At 41.3% G+C, this 25,646-nt stretch overlaps 1 protein-coding gene across 1 annotated transcript in view; it reads left to right on the forward strand.

Annotated features, from left to right (window-relative positions):
- The first annotated feature begins 10,404 nt into the window (after positions 1-10,404).
- LOC149244309 (uncharacterized) overlaps positions 10,405-25,646 on the forward strand; it is a 194,061-nt gene continuing 178,819 nt past the window's right edge. The window contains exon 1 of the mRNA XM_089374795.1: positions 10,405-10,502. Coding sequence (XP_089230921.1) covers positions 10,462-10,502 — 41 coding nt within the window. The 5' untranslated portion in view covers positions 10,405-10,461. The remainder of the gene's footprint in view (positions 10,503-25,646) is intronic.

Here is a 25,646-nt window from a genome sequence, read left to right on the forward strand (position 1 = left end):
CCTTTTCGTGAATAGATTTCAAGTAGTTTCCTGAGCCATATATCTTCACATGTTGCTTTGCTAGCTGCCATATACTCAGCCTTAGCTGAGCTCAGTGCTACAGATTTCTGCTTCTTCTTGCACCAGGAGGTCATCTCAGATCCAATATCGAAGCAATACCCAGTGGTACTTTTCCTGTCTATCGAACTTCTTGCCCAATCTGCATCAGTGAATCTACTCAATTCAAAATCATCGCCCTTGGTATATCTTAATCCAAAATTGATTGCTCCCTGCACATACCTGAGAATGTGCTTTGCTGTTGCCTAATGCGCCCTTTTTGGTTCCAGCATGAACTGACTAAGGGTGTTGACAACGTAACATATGTCTGGCCTGGTGTTGACCAGATACATAAGTGACCTAATGAGCTGTCTGTATAAGGCGGGGTCCACTTCCTTGTCTTCGGAAGCATATATTTTCTTCCACTTGGTAATCATAGGCATAGCCATAGGTCGACAATCTTGCATTTTGAATCTTTTCAGAATTTTTGATGTGTATCTACCTTGGCCAAGGAAGATCTCACCATCGTGCTGCCGAACTTCCAATCCTAGAAAGTAGCACATTAGCCCCAAATCCTTCATGTCAAATTCTGTTTTTAGGTTCTTCTTGTAATCCTCTATGAGTCTGGATGATCCTATCAAAAATAGATCATCCACATATAATACCAGAATTAACTACTCACCTTCTACCAACAAATAATAAAGATTGGGATCGGCATCGCTCTTGATGAATCCCAACTGTTGTAAGTAGTTGTCAATTTGACCATACGAAGTTGTGGTTGCTTGTTTCAGCCCATACAAGGCTTTCTTCAATTTACACACATGAGTTCTCTTTTCATGTGTTTTGAAACCTTTTGGCTATTCGATATATACCTCTTCTTCCATCTCCCCATTCAAGAATGCTCTCTTGAAACCCATTTGGTGAATCTCCCATCCCATTTGTGCTACAAGGGATATAATGGATTCGATAGAGGTATTCGAAGTTACTGGGGAAAGGTTTATTCATAGTCTATTCCTTCCTTTTGAGCATATCCTTTTGCGATGAACCTAGCCTTATACTTGTCTACGTTGCCATCTGCAACATACTTGATCTTGTAGATCCATCTCAAACCCACAACTGATTTGTTCTCTGGTCTTGGTACAATTTCCCAGACATCATTTGTCATGATGGAACTGTACTCTTCTACCATGGCATCCACCCATACCTGGTGCTGTACGGCTTCACGAAAACTAGAAGGTTCTTTGACCTGAGCTACCAATGCTTGGTACCTGTCAGGTTGTCTACGCTGCCTTTTCTTGGCTCTAGGAGCTCCAACGAATTCCTTTGCGTCCCTCAGAGTCTGTCGTACCTCTCGGCTAGTCCTTCCACTGGTGGTGGGAGGTTCCATCTGTTCCTCTTCCTGTTGTTGTACCTACTGTGACACTCCTGGCTCCTCTTCTCTTGAGGAGATGCTAGTACTAGTATTGGTTACAGTGCTCAAACCAAATACCTGTCTTCCTGCTAAATCTGATCCCTGTTGCTGGACCAGAGGAACATCCTCAGCCTGTTCTTCAAAAGGCATCTCTCGAGATTTCCTGAAAGCTCTATCTTCCATGAACTTTACATCCCGCCTTACTACAATCTTCCTATTGCTCGGAATGTAGATTCGGTACGCCTTTGAAGTCTCGCTGTAACCCACGAGATATCCAACTTCAACAGTCTACTCTAACTTGCTCCGCTTCTCTTCTGGAATATGGCAATAAGCCACACTTCTGAATATCCTGAGGTGACTCACTTCTGGCTTCTTTTCCGTGAAAACACCCTTTGGCGTCTTCTTTCCTAAAGCCTTGTGAGGAGTCTTGTTCTGAATGTATACAACCGTGCTGCATGCTTCTGCCCATAAAAGCTTTGGTAGATTCTGATCATATAGCATTGCCTTTACTGCTTCAACAATAGTTCTGTTCTTCCTTTCTGCGACTCCATTCTGCTATGGATTATAAGGTGCTGTCCATTCTATTTTGATCCCTTCTCTTGCGCAGAAACCTGTGAAGTCTTTATCCGTGTATTCTCCGCCATTGTCTGAGCGCGATATTTTGATCTTCCTTCTTGTCAGGTTTTCCACTAGAGCCTTAAACTCCTTAAACCTATCAAAGACCTCATCCTTGGTTCTTAAAAAATAAATCCAAGTTTTCCTGGAATGATTATCTATGAAAGTGACAAAATACTCATTACCACTGATAGCTCTTGTAGAAATTGGACCGCAGATGTCTGAGTGTATTAAGCCCAATACACTCTTAGCTCTATTGTTGCTACTAGAATACGCTGCTTTGGTGTACTTGCCTAGTACACAGCCTTTGCATGTCTCATCATGCTTGGTAGTAACCACTGGAACCCACGTAACAGTTTCCTTGAGAATCCTTAACGCCCCATGATGTAAGTGTCCCATCCTTCTATGCCACAGTTCCACTGACATTATTGTTTATCAGTGCCATAGGAGACTCGAGTTGCGATTTGTATAACTTGTTGCTTCGAGTTCCAATATGGGCCCTGTTTTTCCACTTAGGATGCTTGACATATACTCTGTTACTGATGAAGCACACATCATATCCTTCATCTTGTAATTGAGATACAAAACTCAAATTTATTCCCATACTTGGCACATGTAGAACATTAGTGGCCCGAAGACTATCTCCTACTGCTGTTTGGAATGTAATTGTTCCCTTTCCTACTGGGGTGCATTTCGCCCTGTTACCCATTGTGATTTGGAAGTTCATTTGTTCCTCCTGATAGCTCGAGAAATATTCTCGTTCTCCAGTCATATGATTTGAAGCCTTGCTATCAATGTACCAATCCTTGGCTGATGTAGAACTCAATAAGCAAGCAAATTCCTCTTCCAGCCTGGAAGCTAATTCGGAAATATTCTGATCCCTACTGTTCCCCATGCTCTTTTTCTCTGCTTCCATCTTTCCTGAACCTTGCTCTGATACCATGTGAAAATTTTGCTGCAGTAATTGATTTATTTCTCCTACTTATTTACAATAATAAGTTATTCACCAATGCTTTAGTAAATATCAAAATAAATTCAGCTGCAGACTTCACAAATTAAGAACTAAAAATTAAAAGGCAAGAGACACAACAACATATGAACAATGACATTGACACACTTGTTTTTGGACTATCGTCCCCGGAAAAACCCAATGCGGGAAAATCGGTGCAGTAGATCTGAGGGTTTCTATTATTGGCAGTAAATTTCTGAATACAACCTGGATGCCCCAAAGAAAATGGCAAACCACTCAGAGAAGATAACTGAGAATTCTCTCACATTGAATTTGGAAATTTTGCCCTGTCCCCAGCCCCTGGATGACCCACTGTGCAGTCTCTTCGTGAGCCTACGCAGTCACTGCGTGGAGACTCCCTTTGACTGTGTCACCTTGGCTGCTGCTACTGAGAAATCGAGATTTCTCATGCCAATCACCCACAGTGATTCTTGGCATTGATCTCTGCTATCCCCCAACAATTCTTCATCAACCTCCTACAGTTGTTGTGCTATCCCTCTGTGTCAACCTCCTCCAATTGTTGCGCTGTCCCTCCTTGGCACTGCGCTGGCTCTTTGATCCTTCACTGTCTTCTCTGAAGTATATTCACTGGAACTGGAAATCACTTCCTTCCAGTACTGCCTCTGATCCTCACCGCTTGATCACTTGTTCGAATTCCTTAGCAAACCCTACCTTAGGAATATCTAACTGATTGATCAACTCTCTGTATATTTCAAATGAAACCCAAGCCTCCTTGTACTTTTCTCGTTGAGACTTTAACGACTGAGATTAAGTCTCTAATCAACGGCTAAGATTAAATCTGACTTGATCCACTTTCTAGAACATTCTCACCCGTATTTTAATTAATACCCATTAATACCTTTAATTTTCCTATGTTTAGACTTAGGAACCTCATTAAAAATATTAATTATTTTAATAAAATACAATCCGGGTGGAATTTCACCAAATGGTTTATGGGTTTTTTAGAACTCATGTGCCTTAGTCTCTCCACCAATTTTCATTGCTAGAGCACATTCGATGCTACCAAAAACTAACACTCCCTCTTAGCGAGGAGAGGGCTCTAGCAATAATGTCCAACTGCATGCTGCTTTGTCTCTGAAGCATCTCTTTTCCGCACTGTTGCTACCACCAACACTGTGCTACTACTGCTACTGTATTTCTGCCCATGACATTGCCACTGCCACCACTGCATCTGTACTACAACTCCCTCTCAAACCCTGCATCACGCTATTGAAAGGGATTTTCCAGCATACCCATATGTTCTCGAAATTGAACAAACTTTGTTCTTCCTAGAGCCTTGGTGAATACGTCTGCTACCTGATTCCCTGTGGGAGTATAATCCAACTGTACCACCCCACACTGAACACAGTCCTTGATAAAGTGACAACGAATATCAATGTGTTTGGAGCGATCATGAAATATTGGTTCTTCAGAGAGCTTGATACAACTCTGATTATCACAGAAGATTTTTGTCGCTTCCATCCTTTTCCTGAATATATATACAAGCAGTTTCCCGAGCCATATAACTTCACATGTTGCTTTGCTAACTGTTATATACTCAGCTTCAGCCGAGCTCATTGCTCAAACTTCTGCTTCTCACTGCATCAAGAGTTCATCTCAGATCCAATATCGAAGCAATACCCAGTGGTACTCTACTGAACTTCTTGCCCAATCTGCATTAGTGAATCCACTCAATTCGAAATCATCGCCTGTGGTGTATCTTAATCCAAAACTGACTGTTCCCCGCACATACTTGAGAATTTGCTTTGCTGCTGCCCAATGTGCCCTTTTAGGTTCCACCATGAATTGACTAATGGTGTTGACAACATAACATATGTTTAGCTTGGTGTTGACCAGATACATAAGCGACCCAATGAGCTATCTGTATAAGGTGGGGTCCACTTCCTTGTCTTTAGAAGCATCTATTTTCTTCCAATTGGTAATCATAGGCGTAGCCAAACGTCGACAATCCTTCATTCTGAATCTTTTCAGAATTTTTGACGCATATCTACCTTGGTGAAGGAAGATCTCACTGTCGTGTTGCCAAACTTCCCATCCCAGAAAGTAGTGCATTAGCCAAAAATCCTTCATGTCAAATTATATTTCCCAGTTCTTCTTGCAATCCTCTATGAGTTTGGATGATTTTGTCAAAAATAGATCATCCACATATAATACCAGAATTAATGGCTCGCCTTCTACCAATAGATAATAAAGATTGGGGTCGACATTGCTCTTGATAAATCCCAACTGCTGTAAATAGCTGTCAATTCGACCAAGCTCTGGGTGCTTGTTTCAGCCCATACAAGGCTTTCTTCAATTTACACACATGCATTTTCTTTTCACGTGTTTTGAAACCTTCTGGCTGTTCGATATATACCTCTTCTTCCATCACTCCATTCAAGAACGTTGTCTTGACATCCATTTGGTGAATCTCCCATCCCATCTGTGCTGCAAGGGATATAATGGATCTGATAGAGGTATATCGAGCTACTGGAGCAAGGGTTTCTTCATAGTCTATTCCTTCCTTTTGAGCATATCCTTTTACGACGAACCTAGCCTTATACTTGTCTACGCTGCCATCTGCATCATACTTGATCTTGTAGATCCATTTCGAACCCACAACTGATTTGTTCTCTGGTCTTGGTACAATTTCCCAGACGTCATTTGTCATGATGGAACTGTACTCTTCTACCACGGCATCCACCCATACCTGATGCTGTACGGCTTCACGAAAAGTAGAAGGTTCTTCGACCTGAGCTACCAATGCTTGGTACTTGTCAGGCTGTCTACGCTGCCATTTCTTGGCTCTAGGAGCTCAAACGAATTCCTCTACGACCCTTAGAGTCTGTTGTACTTGTCCTTCCATTGGTGGTGGGAGGTTCCATCTGTTCCTCTTCCTGTTGTTGTACCTGCTGTGACACTCTTGGCTCCTCTCCTCTTGAGGAGATGCTAGCACTGGTTACAGTGCTCCAACCAGATACCTGTCTTCTTGCTAGATTTGATCACTGTTGCTGGACCAGAGGAACATCCTCAGCCTGTTCTTTAAAAGGCATCTCTTGAGATTTCCTGAAAGCTCTATCTTCCATGAACTCCACATCCCGCCTTACTACAATCTTACTACTGCTTGGAATGTAGATTCGGTATGCCTTTGAAGTCTTGCTGTAACCCACTAGATATCCAACTTCGGCTGTCTGCTCTATCTTGCTCCACTTCTCTTCTGGAATATGACAATAAGCCACACTTCCGAATATCCTGAGGTGACTCACTTCTGGCTTCTTTTCCGTGAAAACACCCTTTGGCGTCTTCTTTCCTAAAGCCTTGTGAGGAGTTTTGTTCTGAATGTATACAGCCATGCTGAATGCTTCTTCTGCCCATAAGAACTTTGGTAGATTCTGATCATATAACATTGCCTTTGCTGCTCCAACAATAGTTCTGTTCTTCCTTTCTGCGACTCCATTCTGCTTTGGATTATAAGGTGTTGTCCATTCTCTTCTGATCCCTTCTCTTATGCAGAAATCAGTGAAGTCTTTATCCGTGTATTCTTCGCCATTGTCTTAGTGCGATATTTTGATCTTCCTTCCTGTCAGGTTTTCTACTAGAGCCTTAAACTCCTTAAACTGATCAAAGACCTCATCCTTGGTTCTTAAGAAATAAATCCAAGTTTTCCTGGAATGGTCATCTATGAAAGTGACAAAATACTCAATGCCACTGATAGCTCTTGTAGACATTGGACCACAGATGTCTGAGTGTATTAAGCCCAATACACTCTTTTCTCTATTATTGCTTCTGGAATAAGCTACTTTGGCGTACTTGCCTAGTATGCAGCCTCTGCATGTATCATCATGCTTGGTAGTAAGCACTGGAACCCCCGTAACAGTTTCCTTGAGAATCCTTAATGCCCCATGATGTAAGTGTCCCATCCGTCTTTTTCTCCACTGACATTATTGCTTATTAGTGCCATAGCAGACTCGAGCCGCAACTTGTATAACTTGTTGCTTCGAGTTCCAATCTGGGCCCTCTTTTTCCACTTAGGATGCTTGACATATACTCTGTTACTGATGAAGTATACATCATATCCTTTATCTTGTAATTGAGATACAAAAATCAAATTCATTCCCATACCTAGCACATGCAGAACGTTCGACATTCATTTGGCATAGACGGCAGCCGCACCTCCAGGAGAGAGGTGGGTAGATTTAGAGTTGTAGTTCGAGAAAGCTACAGAAAAAGGGCAGGATCCTTGAGGTGCCCAAACTCTTGGATCATATACGGCTACGGGAGCTCTTAGTGACAATCGCAGAATGACGGGAGTTGGTGCGAAGGATTGATGGAGCAACAGTGGCAGAGCTAGAGTGCTCATAATCTGAAGTAGCGCAATGGAGTGTTGCAGCAGTGTGGGAGGCACAAAGCAGATACAACAACAGCGCAGTAGCATTAGAGGGTCAGCATAGATTGGCAGTAGAGGTAGCTTCAGCGTCAAGGGGCATCTAGATTGACCAACATGTCAGCGTTTGGGTGTTTTTTTCTTTCAGTTGCTTACTTCTTAGCAACTGAGTTGCAGTGCAGCAGTTAGCAGTGGCAGTGCTATGGGCAACATGATGCAACATATTGAGAGGGAGTTGCAGTGAAGATGCAATAGTGACAGTGGCAGTGTCATAAGCAGCAGTATAGATTGCAACAATGTAGTGGATGAAGGGTAGCAGGCCGAGCATCAATAGCACAAAGGATCGATGCCGTGGATCAGTGTGATACTTTTGCTAGGAAGTATTGCTAGAGCACATTCCTCGCTAAGAGGAAGTGTTGATTTTTGGGTAGCATAAGATGTGCTCCAGCTTCGAAATTTTGTGGAGGGGCTAAAACACATGAGATCTCCAAGACCCAGAAATCGTTTGTTTGAATTCCACCCGGACTGTATTTTATTAAAATAATTAATACTTTTAATGGGGTTCCTAAGTCTAAACTTGGGAAAATTAAAATATTAATGGTTCTGAATGAAAATATGGGTGAGAAGCTTCTAAGAGATGAGGATCAAGTCTAATTTATTCTTAGCCATTGATTAGAGACTTAATCTCGACAGTTGATTTCTCAATAGGAAAAGTATAAATGGAGGCTTGGGGTCAGTTGGAGAGACACGCAGAGAGATTGAGGAAATCGATTTTTTGAGGTGAGAAGTTCTTAGGAGGGAAATCGATTGGGGAGATCTTGCCACTGAGGGGCAGCGATAGTTCGGGAATACTGATAGAGAGGCTGAGAGAAGCTTGTTGAGATAGCGCAGTAGCCAAAAGAGCTGACGCTGGGCCAGTCCGGGCCCACGTAGCCTTGACGCAGAGCCAGAAGGGCCAGCATAGAGGGAGAAAGCTGCCTTCCACGCAAAGAGCCGGAACTGCTGGAACAACTAGGAAAGCTGACACAGTGGGCAGAAGAGATGACGCAGAGCTTCAGAGAGCTCCATGCAGCCCCACACAGTTACTGCGAAGGGGCAACGCAGTTGGTATCGGGCCAAGCAGATTTGCTGCCTTGTCAGCAGGAATCTGCTGGGTGAAGTGAGGTAAAACTCACTCAGGTTTTTTGCCATTGTATTTCTATGTCATTGGTTTGTCGGGAGGGCAAGCAACATTTGTATTCATAACTTCTGCTTAATAATAGATAACCCTCAGAGCTGCTGCACCGGTTTTTCCGCGTTGGGTTTTTCCGGGGGGGACGTTTAGTCCAAAATTAAGTGTTCTTTGCGTGATTGTCTCATTTATTTTTCAGTACTTAATTTGTATATTGGTGTAGGCTACAATGTATTTGCATTAATATTTTCTGAATATTTCTAAAAATAACTTGTTAAAATGAAGAACACAAGTAGGTGATGCAAATCAGTTTACTGTAGTAGGATTTTTGGTTTGTTAGATTCATAAATTTTCACATGGGAGAAACCCCCAAGTTTGGTTTGTGAAATTTTGAATATTTCAGAAGTTTTCTTTGTGTTTTATTCTTAGTTTTTTGTTGAGTCCAAATCATACTCTTGCTCTTGGCCTTTGCCCATCGCCAAGTCATACTTGAGACTGAGTTATTTGACATTGACTTGTTGTGAGGAGGTTAATGGAATGCAATCTGTAGATGGGTTGCATAATTTGGCTGATGTGGTTGTGGAGCCTAGTCTATGCAATTATAGATCAAAGATATTAAAAGCAGAAGTGAGAAAGCTACCTAGGGTGGCTTCTACTTTTATATTACCATTAACTCTGAAAAGATTGTATATACCGGTGCTAATTGTGACCAGTGTATAGATGCAGACAATTTATCCTTTACTAAGTACTACAGAAGCAACTAGGCTGACCATTTTTCCTTCCAAACATTTTTTAGCAAATATTCTAAAAAATTAGATGTCTCTCTGCTAAAAATTATAAACTGTCACCAGATATGTTACTTTGTCAGCCTCTTGCCCCTGTATTATTTCCCTATGATTTTATCTTCTTTTCATTTCTCTAACATTATTGCATTATCATTTGCAGCTTCCAGGAAAGGTGTATGGTCTTAGAATTGCATTATTATTTGTACTTTGGAAATACCATTTAGAGCATCAACTATATCAATGTTATTGTCATCAGTGAGTCTGAGACCCTTCCTCCCTGCCTGCCTAATCAGGGGTTGAATAGCACTGAAATAGAAAATCTGTCTCTATAATAGAGAGACTTATCTTGATTCTTACCCCTTTGAGTCTTTGACTGCTTTCTCTTGCTTGTTATTTGCAGTAAAATTGATCAAGTTCTGCCTCACAAAGCACAAGCAACATCTGTCACACCTAGCTTATGCTGTAAATCTCTGTGGCACTCAGGCAGATTAATTGCTATTAGCTTTTTGTGAAGGTATCATTGTGTGATTACTATCCAGGAGGACCCCTCTTCTTTTAATATAGTGGAGATGAGGAGCTTTAAGAAGAATTTTTTTCTACTTGTGCTAGTCAAACAGAGTGCTTTTTGTGTGTGTGATGGAACTCCTGTCCCATGATGTACCGAGTTGATCATTGAAGTAATCTACTCAACAATTCAAACAAAAAAAATGACCAAGTTTCTCTCTAAGATAACAGGACCAATTTATTTCTGTGAATTCTCACATTCTGATATAGACTATATTGAAGGTCCTCCTTCAAAGGAGTAATCTATCAAGGAATTATAATCATTTCACAGAAAACTCTATGCTAGTTTGTTTACAATTAAAAGGTCCAGTAGGAAAGAATCTAGGCATTTATAATATTGGTGGTGATGGTTACGTTGGTTCCTTTCTACACTGATTAAACTATTTACTTTATGGTTGTTTTCTCATCTTTTTAACGACTTGGCAGGCATTGAGAAGAGCATTGACTGACAAGACTTCTGGAGATATAAAGTCTACTGCATACCCTATGACACCAATTGGAATCATAGAATCTTGTTTTTGGACAAGGTATCTCTTCTATCAAGTTGCTGATACTTGCTAATTTGTTGTGAGTATAGAGTGAACTGAAATCTAAGGGATATCTCTAATGGAGTGGTTAGCCTTGATAATATGATATACAACTCAAAATTCAAGGAGTTATGCAATTTGATGTTTGAGTCTCACATTAATTCTTTATTTGTAGACCGTTGTGGATTTAAGTTTATATTATACATACACACAAACATTTTAGTGATCTCTCAACCAGAGTCTACAATTTCTTCTAGCTTCTAATGATTTTTGATATTCACTTGACAATTACTTCTGCCTCTGATGAAAATGGATAAGATCCTCTCAGAAAGCAACTATTTAGTGTGAAGTTTATCACAGATTTCCAGGAGGACATAGCATTCTTCAATTTCGTCGCACATTTTTTCTCAACTAACCTGTTTGGAGCCCCATCATAGACATACTTTCATACTTTATTCAAATTGAAGAATTTCTCTTCATGAATGTCTCGAGTTGAATTTATTGCTCAAGTAAATGCATGCATACTATTTAAGAAATTGAGATAGTTATTTGTTAATTCACCTTGAATGATAATTTTTTTCATTTGAAAATGCCTTATTGTCTTTTGATTGAAGAACCACTAGCATCCAATGAAAAGAAAAATATAGAATCACACAAATGGGAGTCTTGACCAATGTTGCACGAAGCGGGGAAGTTTTTTGGAAGCGGATCCATGGAAGTGTCATTTCTGTTGATTTGGGGTAGCATCGGATGTGCTCTAGCCGCAAAATTTGGTGGAGAGGTTGGGGCACATGAGATCTCCAATACCCAGAAAGGGTTTGGGCAGATTTAGAAGATATTAAAATAATTAATATTTTTAATGGAGTCCCTAAGTCTAAATTTAGGGAAATTAAAATATTAATGTGGATTAATATGAAACTGTGTTAGAATGGTCCAAAATACATGGATCAAGTCAGATCTAATCTTAGCTGTTGATTAGGGACTTAATCTCGGCCGTTGATATGTCAACGAGAAAAGTATAAGAGGGGGCTTGAGGGTCACTTGGAGAATACACTAGAGTGATTAGTCATTCTATTCTCTAGAGCGGGGTTTGCTAAGAGAGATAGAATCAGTGATCGGAGTTGCAGCTGAGGGGCATTGAGTACAGAGAGATAGAGAGGTAGAGATAGTGTCGGGAAAGCAGTGCAGGAGCCAGAGAGAGTGACACAGTGGCAGCCAAGGCTCACATAGAGGTAGCCGGGAGTTGCCCAAAGCTTCAGAGAGGTCATCGTTGTTGACACAGAGGGCCAGAAGGCTGACGCAGACCCATTCAGGGTGCTGCAGGGCCAGCGCTGGGCAGAGAGGGGTTGACGCAGTCCAAAAAGGCAGACACTGGTGCTTCTGGGGCAGATTGGAGCTGAGGAGGTGCCGGAAGGATTATCCAGTGTTTTAGCTGGGAAATTTGTCTCAAACTGAGAGGTATTACTGCCAAGGAAATTCTTTGTTGGGTAGGCCGATTTTGGCACCCAGATTGTACTCTGATATTGCTTAATAAGAAAACCCTCAGATAGCTGCACCGGTTTTCCCACATTGGGGTTTTTTGGGGACATTGGTCCAAAAATAACGGTGTCATTTAGTGTGATTGTTTCTGTTTCCTTCAGTTGATGATCTGTAATGTGTTGAGCATGTACTTGTGTTTATTTTCAGTATTTACATGGTAAATAACTTGTTAATTAATCAGAACAAGTAGGAAGGAATAAATCAGAAAGTACATGGAAGGTTTCTAACGGGTTAGACTTAGAAATTCCAACATGGTATCAGAGCGTGATTGCAGATCATAAGAGGACCAAGGACATCAGTCGAGAGAAGCAATAGCAGCAGAAAACAGCTGTCTCGAGGTGACAAAAGGTGTTTCTAGCAGAGCAACAACAAGGGAAGGGTGACGCAGTGCTTGCGTCATCAAGGGTGATCCAGGAAGAGGCAACACAGAGGCTAAGGAAGGCAAAGGGAGCCTCACGCAAAGCCACACAGAAGCTAGGAGCGCTGACGCAGTTGGCTGAGGAGGCCATGTTGCTGGTGCCAGGATTGCGTAGAGCCTAGGAGCTCTCACCTTTAGGTTGCTGGGGATTAAACTTTAGAAGGTTGTGGGAACATTGCCAAGTGGAGCTGGTGAGGTACTATAGTTAGAACAATACCTGATAGGGCAAGGCCAAGAGGAGGGAGTTGCTATCGAGGGTTTCTAGCCGAGAAACCTAGATCAAAGTTGCGGTTGCACAAACGGTCAGAGTAGGGGGCATCTCGACATCGACAGAAGGATTTCCAGGAGGGAAATTGAGTCTCGGAGGGAGTCAGATCGAGAAATTCCAGGAGGGAAGTAGAAGAGCATCATGCCACTACACGGAGTAAGAGACCAGGATAGACTGAACGGAGTGTCAAACTTCGCAATCTGGAAGGCCAAAATCTTATCTGTACTTGATAGAAATCATGTCAAGAGCTTCGCCTTAAAGGTTATAGCTATTGCAGTCGACCCAAATGATAACGACAAGTACGAGGAGGCAATGGCAAGGGCTAAGAGCATCATCCTTGACGGGGGCAAGGACCATGTAGTACCACACATTACCAGCATACTTTTGTGCGAAGAAGAATGTTACTAGAGAATCAGTTGAGGTCGTATCAAATGAAGAAGGGAGAATCGATTGACACCTTCCTCGGAGGACTGCATGAGATCCGAGATCAGTTCACTACTATAGAAGCCACGTCGTATCAGGAATTGATGGTGAGGACAACCTTGAATGCTGTCTGAGAAGACTGGGAGGTATGTGTCCAGAGCATACTGGGCAGAGGGACTCTTCCACCTTGGGACGAGATGTGGGTTGCTCTTCGCCAAGAAGAGATCAGACGGCAGTCATAGACGGGTAGTAGCAGCAAGGGGATCAAAGTCAAGCAGGAGGAAGATGTTGCCACAACATCTGAGGGAAAGCAGGAAAAGCGGAAGAAGAATGATCTCTCCAAGATCAAGTGCTTCCAGTGTGGGGAGCTGGGTCATTATGCGACCTAGTGTCCAAGGAAGAAGAGTAAGGGAGAGTCTTTTGAGATTAAGGCAGCGCCAACAAGGGCAGAGAAGGATGTTTTGACAGACGATGACTGTGCCATGAGTGCACACGCACCACTTGAGCAGAAGTGGGGAGACATCGAGTTGTAGTCAGGTGGATTACAGATGATGAGGGGTAGGATCCTCGAGGTACCCAACCTCTTGGATTAGACCTTGCTACGGGAGCCCCAAAGAGGAGTAGCAATATTGGCTGATGTGGGTAGAGATGGATGTGGATGGAGCAGCAGAGAGAGCTATAGTGCAGGAGTCTCGAGATAGCGCAGAGTTAGCAGGCTGCAACAGTGCGAGAGGCACAGGAGTGTTGCACCAGTGCAAGATGGCACAAAGAGGTGTGCAATGGTGCGAGATGCAGGGAGTTGTTGCAACAACGCAGAGGTCAGAGAGGGAGCACTTGTCAGCGACAGAGGGAGCTTCAGCATCAGGAGGATCTCTAGCCCAATAGAGAGGTCAGAGTTGGGAGATTAGTTACTTACTTCTTAGTAACTGAGTTGCAGTGCAACAATGGGCAACACGATGCAACATGATGAGAGGAGGTACAGTGCGGATGCAGTGCTGGGAGAAAGGACCAACAACAACACGAATGCAGAGGGAGCTGTAGTACAGATGCAGTAGTGGCAGTGGCAGAACCATGGGCAACAGTACAGGATACAACAGTGCAGAGGATGGTGGGCAGCAGGCCTAGCATCAGCACAGGGACCGATGCCAGATGATCAGGGTGATATTTAGTGAGGAGTATTATTAGAGCACACTCCTCGCTAAGAGGGAGTCTTGATTTGGGGTAGCATCAGATGTGCTCTTGCCATGAAATTTGGTAGAGAGGTTGGGGCACATGAGATCTCCAATACCTAGAAAGAGTTTGGGCAGATTTTATATAGTTCAGGAGATATTAAAATAATTAATATAATTTAATGGAGTCCCTAAGTCTAAACTTAGGGAAATTAAAATATTAATGTGTATTACTATGAAACTGTGTTAGAATGGTCCAAAAGACATGGATCAACCCAGATCTAATCTTAGCCATTGATTAGGGACTTAATCTCGGCTTGAGGGTCACTTGGAGAATACACTAGAGTGATCAGTCATTCTATTCTCTAGAGCGGGGTTTGCTAAGAGAGATAGAATCAGTGATCGGAGTTGCAACTAAGGGGCATTGAGTACAGAGAGACAAAGGTAGAGATAGTGCCAGGAGAGCAGTGCAGGAGCCAGAGAAAGTGACACAGTAGCAGCCAGGGCTCACGCAGGGCCACATAGAGGTAGTTGGGAGCTACGTAGAGCTTCAGAGAGGCCAGCGTTGCTGACGCAGAGGGCTAGAAGGCTGATGCAGGGCCTCCTAATGCTGATGTAGACCCATTCTGGGTGACATAAGGCCAATGCTGGGCAAAGATGGGCTGATGCAGTCTAGAAAGGCAGGCGCTGGGGTTTCTGGGGCAGATTGGAGCTGAGGAGTTGCTGGAAAGATTATTCGGGGTTTCAGCCAGTAAATTTGTCTGAAACTGGGAGGTATTACTGCCAAGGAAATCCTCTGTTGGGTAGGTCGGTTTTGGCACCCAGATTGTACTCTGATATTGCTTAATAAGAAAACCCTCAGATAGCTGCACCGATTTTCCCACATTGAGTTTTTCCAGGGACATTGGTCCAAAAATAACGGTGTCATTTGGTGTGATTGTTTATGTTTTCTTCAATTGATGATCTGTAATGTGTTGAGCATGTACTTGTATTTATTTTCAGTATTTACATGGTAAATAACTTGTTAATTAATCAGAACAAGTAGGAAGGAATAAATCAGAAAGTACATGGAGGGTTTCTAATGGTTAGACTTAGGAATTCCAACAATTTCCTAAAAATCTAGGAAGCGAAGCATCTCGGAAGGGTCTACTATCTATATATATATATTTTGCATTTATATTAAAAAAAAACTTCCAAAATACCAAATTAGTTGTAGAAGACATGAAAACATGCATATTTTTACATAAATCAAGAAAGATATGGTATCCATTGTACATCAATGATTAATTGTTTCAGCATCAACCATCTAGATGCATTAACCATCTAGAATCTAGATTACTCTTCTCTTGTCTAGCCTTTGCCTCTACTTTGATTCTCTAGAGAAATTAGTCAACATTGCCCAATTTTGATCAAATGGCCTAATCCAAGCCTTATAATATGGTAGAGTAAGCTTAACATGCCTGATCAATGATTTTGACTTGAGTGGAGGGTATATTTTTGCTAAGGCTATGAAAAAAGAGTTCAACAATCAACAACACCAACACTGGGGTACATATTGATATAGGGCTCGATGCCCTTGATTAAATGCCGATCACACGCCCTCATACATGATATAATCCAATGAAATGCCGCAATCACATTGATCCTGAAAACTATTAAGTCTGCTCAATATTGAATGGGATATGAAATTCTATTTTCTCCATATGAAGTCCGATGAGGTTGGAACCACTCTCAAACATCCTGAGTCATTTCATGGTAATGTTAAAAATTTAAGTAAAAGGCTTTTACTTTAAGAATTTGACATTACCATTAGGGAGCATTAAGGGGCACCTTGGGAGTGTTTGGAAAGCATAGTTCCTTACATAACAGTTCGAAATTTCCAAAAACAAAAAAAATTCCCGCAGAACCGTGTGAACCATCCATCTCTCGGATCCGCTCGTGATCCGCGGCGGATACATGCCCTAACCTCCACAGATCCGCATTCGATCCTTTCTTGATCCACGGATGTGGCAACTGGAATTGTGGATCGGGCCCCCGCGGATCCAATTTTCCAGGAATTGCCAAAAAATGGCGAAAATGTGGATCCAATTTTCGGATCAGCGGTTCCACCGAAGGATCGGTGGTGGATCCGTACGGGATGTGGTTCCACCTCTTGATCCTTGGGGGGGACGGTTCCTACAGCTTTGGTCTTGACAATGTTTGCTTGCTTGTGATGCCCACCTCTACACACCTACTGTTCAAAGCTGATCAATCCCTTGCATTTTTGTAATCCCCTCTCTCTCTCTCTCTATATATATATATATATAATGCAAATGAGTGTACAGTAGGTCTACAACACTGGTGATCTCCTGTGTTACTTGCATACTTGCTATTAGGTTTTCCTACTTGTGTGTGTCATGTTCCCAATTAATAATTTTGTTAAGGGAATTCTCAATTTTTCAATTTTCGGCAGTTAATAAATATTTGGCATATAAACTTAGGAAAATGTGGGTGGAAAAGGAAAAATAATAAAGGTGCCACCCCCAAACAATAGAAAAGCCAAGAAATTCGATGGGAAGTGGAGATTGGGGGCCACTCCAAGGAAATACACACCCCTTGGAGGAATTTAAATTAGGTGAGAGAGGGAATTTGATGGGTGGAGCCCACAAGGAGCATGAGGGATGGCTAGCTATAAATTGGGGGTGAGGCTCTCATTTTAGGGCTTTTGATGATTTGACAAACTTTGTTGTTTCTCAAGCGGTTCAATTGAGTCACAAGTGTTGTTTAGCATCAAAGTTTCCCAAGGAGGAAACTCACCCTTCTCTTCGGTGGATTACGAGTGCCACCCTAGGAAGGTATCACCATTGTCTTGTGGAGGCAGGGAGAAACATAGCACAGGTGCCACGAATTTTCTGAGCTAAGTTGGGACGCAGAACCAGAGCCACGCTATCCTTTGGAGAGTTGGCGCCGAGAATTAGGAGTCACACCCATTTGCTAGACATTACTTGCAGAATTTGCTAGAGGAGAGAGGAAATTACAGAGCAGAGTGAGTCCACCACTCCAGTGCGAAATTCCCTTACTAAGCCTGCTCAGTCATTGCCCAGGCCTGCGCACTCATTGAGAGGGAGTGTTTGTGGGTGGTCTTGTTCAGTGGAATTTGGAGTTGGGTTGTTGTGTGGGAGTTAGAAGGGGGACAAGGGAGATTTTCCATCATTTTGGAGGGTTGTAAAGACAGAATTTCCTGCAGGCCGAAATTTACTGGTAGTGGAGGAGTGCTGGGAATTTGGGGTCAATTTTGGAGCGTCAAAACTAGAGGAAACCCTTTTTGGGTTTTTCTTGGTTTTTGGCAAGGACCTCAAATCTATTTTGGCGGAATTTTCTGGGCAGATCTGAGGGGTCAAATCAGGGTCTCAACACAGGCAATAGTGCAGAATTACTGGGCCAGCGCAAATTTTCTGATAGATAAATTCAGCAGCAGTTGGGCATTGGCATATCCACCACCTGAGGCTTGTAGCTTGCCTTGTGCAAGCCCAGGTGCACTCTTTCTATTTCACATTGTACTCCAACAGTTTATATAATAAAATTGCCCATTTTTGGCATGTTGGGAGCATTTCTGGGTTGTTGGTGTTTACTGAAATTTTTTATGCTGTATTGTCTTGCATGTTTTTGTTATCACTATGAATTTTTCATTAGGAATATTACATTGTGTGTGGGTGACCTTGCATAGCTGTTATGTGCTCATATCAATTGATATCAAAGCCTTAATATTATTTCTTATCAAAAGCTTCAAAATTCTAACTAACCTTGGGATTTCTTCTTGCCTGAAATTCTCTTTGAGTTTTCTTCAAGCTGTTTGAGTAATTTACAGGAATATCAACATCAGCAATTCTTGTTATCATGTTATCACCTCAAGTACCTATGCTGAAAGAGCCCAAAGGTATCCAAATAATCTTTAGAAGTAGGTCCACGTCACTGATATAACTTCTCTCACTTCCAAATTGGTGTATGCCAACTGGTGGGGGTATCCCTGAATTACAATACCCCAAATCTGGGGGAATACAATACCTCAAATCTGCAACAAAAGCCTGCTGATTTGCAATAAAGTACCTAAAAGTTTGCCACTTCTACTAATCAGCAAACATTCACTTTAAATTTATATTTATGTGTCAAAACAAGTCAGAATTTTCATAAATTTGTGACAATCTCCCCTTGTTTCTGCAATAAAAGGTGCATAACAATGAACTAAATTGACCCAAAACCTAAAGAAAACACTCTAAATCAATGTTTTACTGCTGATTTTGAAGTATATGCCTTACAAATATGCAACTTAGTTCAAAACCAGCAATGATATTTTAAAAATGCTTATAAATCAGCTAGCTTTTTTCATTACCCAAAGTGTCAGGTTTTACACACATGAGCAGAGATAGGAATGCACAGAAGAATTAGAGAGAATAGATATATTAATTTATCCTTACATAGTAGAAGAGAGAGTAGTAGTGATGTAACTCTGAAAACCTAATCTTGTAATGACTACATTAATTGACTCATAGTTAAATCACTTTATTTTAAAGACAACAATAAGCATACAACAATCTCTACTAGGTAAACCCAGGACACAAATATCAATTTTTTTTCTCTAGGCTAGGGTTTCGATCAAACATATGAACATACACCTAGGGTTTTATCCCTAGAATCTTACTATAGACATTACAAAGGTTTTGGTCATAAACCCTAATTTACCAAACCCTAAAGGTCTAGGGCTTCATTTTAAACATTAACAACAAACCCTAAAGGACTAGGGTTTTTATTATAACAATACCAAGACTCTAAACAAGAGAATAGGATTTCTAGACTTCATCATTAACCCTAAGTAGACTAGGGTTTCATAACTATAGACATACCCTTAGGTTAGGGTTTTATAGAGAACCTTTTAGGGTTCCATACGAATGATCAAAATATAATGAGGGTAGATTCAATCTAATGATTAATCACCCAAACAAGAATCTCTTACGATTCAAAACCCTAGACATAACAATGTTAGTAATGTAGAGAAAAATTTAAAGAAGAATGATCGTACCTTTATATAAAGAGATCTTTGTAACAAAACTTATAGGCTAAGACATACCTTGGGTTGTTTCTTAACAAACCTTGTAGGACATTAATGCTTGAAAGGTTTCAATAGAACTTTTCTCACACTTCAAGACTATTTTTTGAAGTATTCTCCATGATCCTGAAGAAATTTGAAGAAATTTCAACCCCCACTCCGGTTATTAGTTTTGCTTATCACTCCATGCATTTAGTTTTGAATCCAAACATGATAAAAATTCTAAAATCTGGAAATGACAATATTTTCTGAAAACACAAATTTAGAGATTTCCCAACTGCTGAACTTGCAGAAATAAAACACAACAAAATTATGACAGCTACACACAAAAAATAAGACAATGTTTTTTGGTCAATGTTACCCTAGAAAAACCCCCTACAACTCTTGGGGAAAACCAATTTGAGAACTCTTCTTTATTTATGTAAATGCTTTTATAGAGAAACTGAAATGCACAGTAAAAATTCCAGCAACCACAAATTACAACTTATCTCGATTTTCGTGCCAATCAGCGAACAACCAAAACATAATTTTTTCCAGCAACAAAACAACATTAAATGTTGTACGATTTGCCTCGAAAAGCGTGCCCAAAACTTGTTGTATGGATTGTACAGATTTCAGCAGTACGACTGCCTCGAAATTCGTGCCCAAATCTGCCTCGAAATTCATGCCCTTGCTGCTGTCTCTCTTCCTCGATTTCTGTGCTGTCTCTCTTCCTCGATTTCTTTGCCTTTCTCCTACTATATGGTTTTTCCTTGGGATGCATGCTAATAAACGTTGCTGCCCAAATTTGCTGAAATGTCTTCTTGCCGCTCTCCTTCACTTCCTCACTGCTTAGAAATTTTCTCCTTACTCCCTCTTCTCTTTCTCTCAAATGCTCATGAAAGAATGAATTGATCTTTTCCTCTTCTCTTGTCCTTTTATTCTCTAAATGACCTTTTGGGTTACCCTAAGATCTAATGGTTGAGATTCATTTAGATCTAGGGATGAGAATAAATGTGCATTTAATTCTCACTTTCTATCTTTTAACTCACCCACTTAAATAAAGACCCATTTAGCCTTTTATTTCCATAGTCTTTTTTTCACTTTCTAATCCTTCTCTGACTTTAATAAAGTCACCTTTAAATTAGAATGTAACTTTACCACTTATAAAGTCACTTTTAATGTAACTTTACCACTTATAAAGTCACTTTTAAATTAAATTGACTTTACCACTTATAAAGTCACTTTAGGAGAAAGGTACAAATAAATTTGGACACTTTTCCCTAGGCCAAAGATCAAATCCTTAGGGAACCACTTGTCCTCTGGCACCCAAATTTTAACACTCCCTCTTACCGAGGAAAGTATTCTTCACCACTCCCATCTTGTCTCTAAAGTAGACATGCTTGCCCTGTGGTAAGGCTTTGGTGAAAATGTCCACTACCTGCTCATTTGTGGAAATGTAGCTTGACAACTCCCTTTTGGACAGTCTCTAATGAAATGATACTTGATCTCAATATGCTTTGACCTGTCATGAAAAACTGGATTCTCCGTGAGTTTTACGCAACTCTGATTATCACAGTAAATTACTGAAGGTCTCAATGCCTAACCAAATAGACCAAAAAACATCTTGCGAAGCCTTGTGGCCTCACAGCTAGCCAAACTAGCAGCCATATACTCCGCCTCAGCTGAGCTCAATGCAACTGACTGTTGTTTTCGGCTGATCCACGACACAATTGCCGAACCCAACCCAAAACAACACTCAGAAATACTCTTCCTATCTGAAGCACAACCTGCCCAATCTGAATCCGTGTACCCTGCCAATCTCACTTCATCACCTTGTCTATAATCCAGACCAAAATCCACAGTCCCCTGCAAGTAACGGAGAATGTGTTTTGCAGCCACCCAATGCAGTCTCTTGGGCTCACACATGAACTGACTCATAGTGTTAACTACAAACATATATCTAGTCAAGTATTGACCAAATACATCAAACAACCAATCAGCGGTCTGTATAGAGTAGGATCCACCAACTCAGAATTAGAAGCGTGATGCTTCTTCTAGTTAGTGATCATAGGTGTAGACATGGGTTTGCAGTCTTCCATGTGAAATCTACTAAGAATATCCACAATGTACTTCCCTTGTCCCAGGAAGAAATGCCCCTCCTCCTGCCACACCTCCAATCCCAGAAAATAATGCATCAAGCTGATATCCTTCATCTCAAACTCTGAAGCAAGATCTCTCTTGCAGCCCTCAATGAGTCTCTTTGCACCAGTGATTATCAAGTCATCAACATACAACACCAGAATGAGAGGCTCCTCAGCCACCACAATGAAGTATAGGTTCAGATTCGCCTCACTCTTTGTGAAACCCAACTGCTGCAAGTATGTATCAATCCTTGAGTACCAAGCTCTAGGAGCTTGCTTCAGGCCACAAAGTGTCTTTTTCAATCTGCATACATGGGACTCCTTCCCGTGCACCTCAAAGCCCTACAACTGCTCAATATAAACCTCCTCTTGAATGAAGCCATTGAGAAATGCGGTCTTCACATCCATCTAGTGGATCTTCCAACCCATCTCTGCTGCAATCGATATAATAGAGTGAATAGATGTATACTGAGCTACGGGAGCGAAGGTCTCCTCATAGTCAACTCCCTCTACCTGTGAGAACTCTCTTGCCACAAATCGAGCCTTGAACTTCTCGATTCTGCCGTCTGCAGCGTGCTTTATCTTGTAGAGCCATCTGGAAGTAACAACTGATTTACCTTCAGGCCTCGACACTACCTCCCAAACATCGTTCTTCATAATAGAAGAATACTCCTCCATCATGGCCTCTCTCCAGACCTGCTGGCTGGCTGCCTCCTCATAACTAGAAGGCTCGGAGTCAACAATGCTTGTTACCAATGCCGTGTAACTACATAACCGTTCAGGTGGTTTACTCTCTCTAACTTGTCTCTTTGGCCCAGCCACTGATGTGGCCTTGCGCAAGGTATCTTGAGGCCACTTGGGCTTCCTCTTCCCTGAGCATACTTCTCCCACTGGAGTGAAAGAATCCTCATCATCATCAGAAGCCTGAACTCTTGAAGGCCTGCCAATTGACCTCATGCCTGAATCTATGCCTGTAGATGTTGAAGTACTGTGCAAACTGTCCATTAGTGGACTACCTTGTGAATTGCTCTACTGACTGCCCTGCATGCTGCTCGAAGAACCACCCACTTGACTCTGAGAGCCACTGCTCACTGATGGACCTGACACTGTAATCGATGGACCTCCTGACCCTTGACCACTAGATCCTTGTGACTAACTCAGCTGCTCCTGAGGGTCTGGTGACTCTGGATACTCTAACTCCCATGACCTCCTGAAAGCTCTCTCCTCCTCGAACTTCACATCCCGCCTGACAACCACTTTCCTCTGCGTAGGAATATAAATCCGATAAGCTTTCGAGGTCTCACTATAACCCACAAAGATGCCCTTGTTTGCAGTGGGCTCTAGCTTGGTCCTATTCTCTTTGGTGACATAGGAATATTTAAGGCACTCAAAGATACGAAAGTGCCCAACATCAGGCTTCTTCCCAGAAAAAGCCTCCTTCGGAGAAACATTCCCCAAGGCACGATGTGGACTCCTGTTCTGTAAGTACACAACAATGTTGCAAGCCTCTGCCCACAAAAATAAAGGTAACCCCTGATCATGAAGCATGGCTTTGGAAGCCCCTGCAATGGATCTGTTCTTCCTCGCTGCAAGCCCATTTTGCTGGGGGTAACAAGGAACTGTGAACTCCCTCCTAATGCTTACCTCAGCACAAAAATCAATAAACTCACCAAGGGTATACTCCCCTCCATTGTCCGACCTGAGGACCTTGATCTTCCTACCTGTCTTGGTCTCCCCAAGAACTTTGATCTCTTGAAACTGCTTGAAGACCTCACTCTTGGTCTTCAAGAAATAAATCCAGGTCTTCCTCGAGTGGTCATCAATGAATAAAAATAGTACTCACAGCCACTCAAGGATACATGGGACATCTGATGACTCACATCGGTATGAATCAAGTCAAGGATCCTTGTCACTCTACTGTCACTGCTGGGAAAAAGGGATCTGGCAAACTTCCCCATAGCACATCCTCTGCATACATCAAGGTGATCAGAACTGAAATCTGGCACACCAGTGGTGATCTCCCGCAATGTACTCAAGGCCCCATGATACATGTGCCCCATCCTACAGTGCCAAATCTCACACAACTCTGAACTGCTAGATCTGATGTCGGTCCTGTCTCGAGTGCTGCCACTCAATGCCATCAGGGGTTGGAATGAGAACTTGTATACCTTGGCATGGCGCACACCAATCTCTCTAGCTGAAGAAGCTGCAGTTCTCCTAGGATATATAAGCACATGCCCTCTACTGAACAACACGTCATACCCTTTGTCGTCAAGTGTTGAGTTGGATACCAGGTTCTTCTTCATTCCAGGCACATATATAACATCTGGCACTTTCAAGGGAGGTTTGGGTCCCCTGTCAAATGTCAATGTCCCCACACCGACTGATCTAACAATGCTGTCATCACCAAGTACTACCTCCATATCAATATCACCCTTTGAAAGCTCTGAGAAGTACTCTCTTACTCCTGTCATGTGGCAGGAAGTGCCACTATCAACGTACCAAATGCTAGAAGATGCTCTGCTAGTAGCGGGGAATGCACACTCCCTCTGAACCTGTATGGCAGGTGATCCTGCACTAGTGGCCTCACAAGCTATGAACCCAAACTCTCGATCAAAGCTCTCTGAGAAGACGAATTTCTGAAGGCAAGTCGTGCCAGGAGTTTGCTTGTTGGGTGAGGAAAATTCGTCACTATATTTTTGCCAGTGTTTTTCTCTGTAGGATTGCCAGATTTTGGCATTCAGTTGTGTTGTCGCACAGATTGTCACGACAACGCTTAGACCGGGGGCTGTCACCCTCATCCCCGATCTCTCCGTTTAAGCCTGTCTCCCGCGGCTAAGGGGGGTAGACCCTATGGGACAATGGATGACCAACTGTGGACCAGTTGGGTTGGGAGACACAAGGGGAAACAAGCACTTAATTGATTTTATTAAGTTAATAGATCAGTGCCTTATGGAGTTAATGACTGAATGATTATCTATCAAATGCTTGCAGAAATATGAACTCATTAACAACCATTTACCATCAAATAACTCAAACAAAGATTAACTCTTTATCAAATGCGATATAATCGATAAATGCTCAATGGCTTAACGATATTCCAGCAATTAAAATACGAAAGATTAAATGCTTTAAATAACCACGTAATTTTAAATGCTAACTAGTTATCAATTTCATATAGCTAATCTTCAAATGAACATTTAAGCATGTTTAGCCACATAAAAATGATAAATATTAATCCCACATCAAAATTTTAGCCTCAGCAGAAAAGATATATCGCAAACATGACAAATCCTTGAGCCAAGACTGAATCTGGCAAAATATTTCCAAAATATTTTTATATTTTCAAATAAAACAAGAGTAAGCTAACTAAAATCTAAATAAATGAAACTTAAATCTAAATAAAATTCTAAACTATATATAACAAAATAGAAGGTCTAAAGGTTACTTTTTATGTTTTTAAGATTTTTATATTTTTTAAAGTCAAAAAAACAAAAAAAAAAGAAAATCTACAATCTAAATCAAACTAAAATCTAATCTAAATTAAAAGAAAAGTTTTTTTTTTGTTATGATTTTAAAATTATTAAACAAAACTAACTAAATTTAAAACAAAATTAAACCTAATTAAAAGATAAACCAAAAATAAAGCCTAAATCTAATTCTAATTTTATGAAATTTAAAACTAAACAAAAAAAAGGAAATCGAAATTTTTATTTTTATTTATTAGTTATTATTATTATTATTATTTTTTTTTTTAAAGTAAAAAATAAAATAAAACTAAATTTAAATTAATCTAAAATCTAAAACCCAAAAAGAACTGAGTTAGATGAGACTAAAACTACATAAATAAAAGCTTAAAACTATATAAGAAAGAAATTTTTTTATTAGATATTAACCCTAAAAAAAAGAAACTAAAATGATTATTTAAAATAGACTAATGCATATATCAGCTAATAAACAAAATCAATTTTTTGTTTGGTGTGCAGGTGATGCCCAGAAGAAAAACGCAGGTGGAATAATGGCAGCTTGACGGGTTGGAGATGGCAGCGGCGGCGAAAGGGAAGGCGGATTGCAGGTTTGAATAGCGATGAGGAGCAGGTAGGGAAGCATCAAAGGTTTGC

The sequence above is a fragment of the Pinus tabuliformis genome, chromosome 8 (genome assembly GCF_031772625.1).
Source record: "Pinus tabuliformis cultivar Carrire ecotype Pingquan chromosome 8, CPIR1, whole genome shotgun sequence".
NCBI lineage: Eukaryota > Viridiplantae > Streptophyta > Pinopsida > Pinales > Pinaceae > Pinus > Pinus tabuliformis.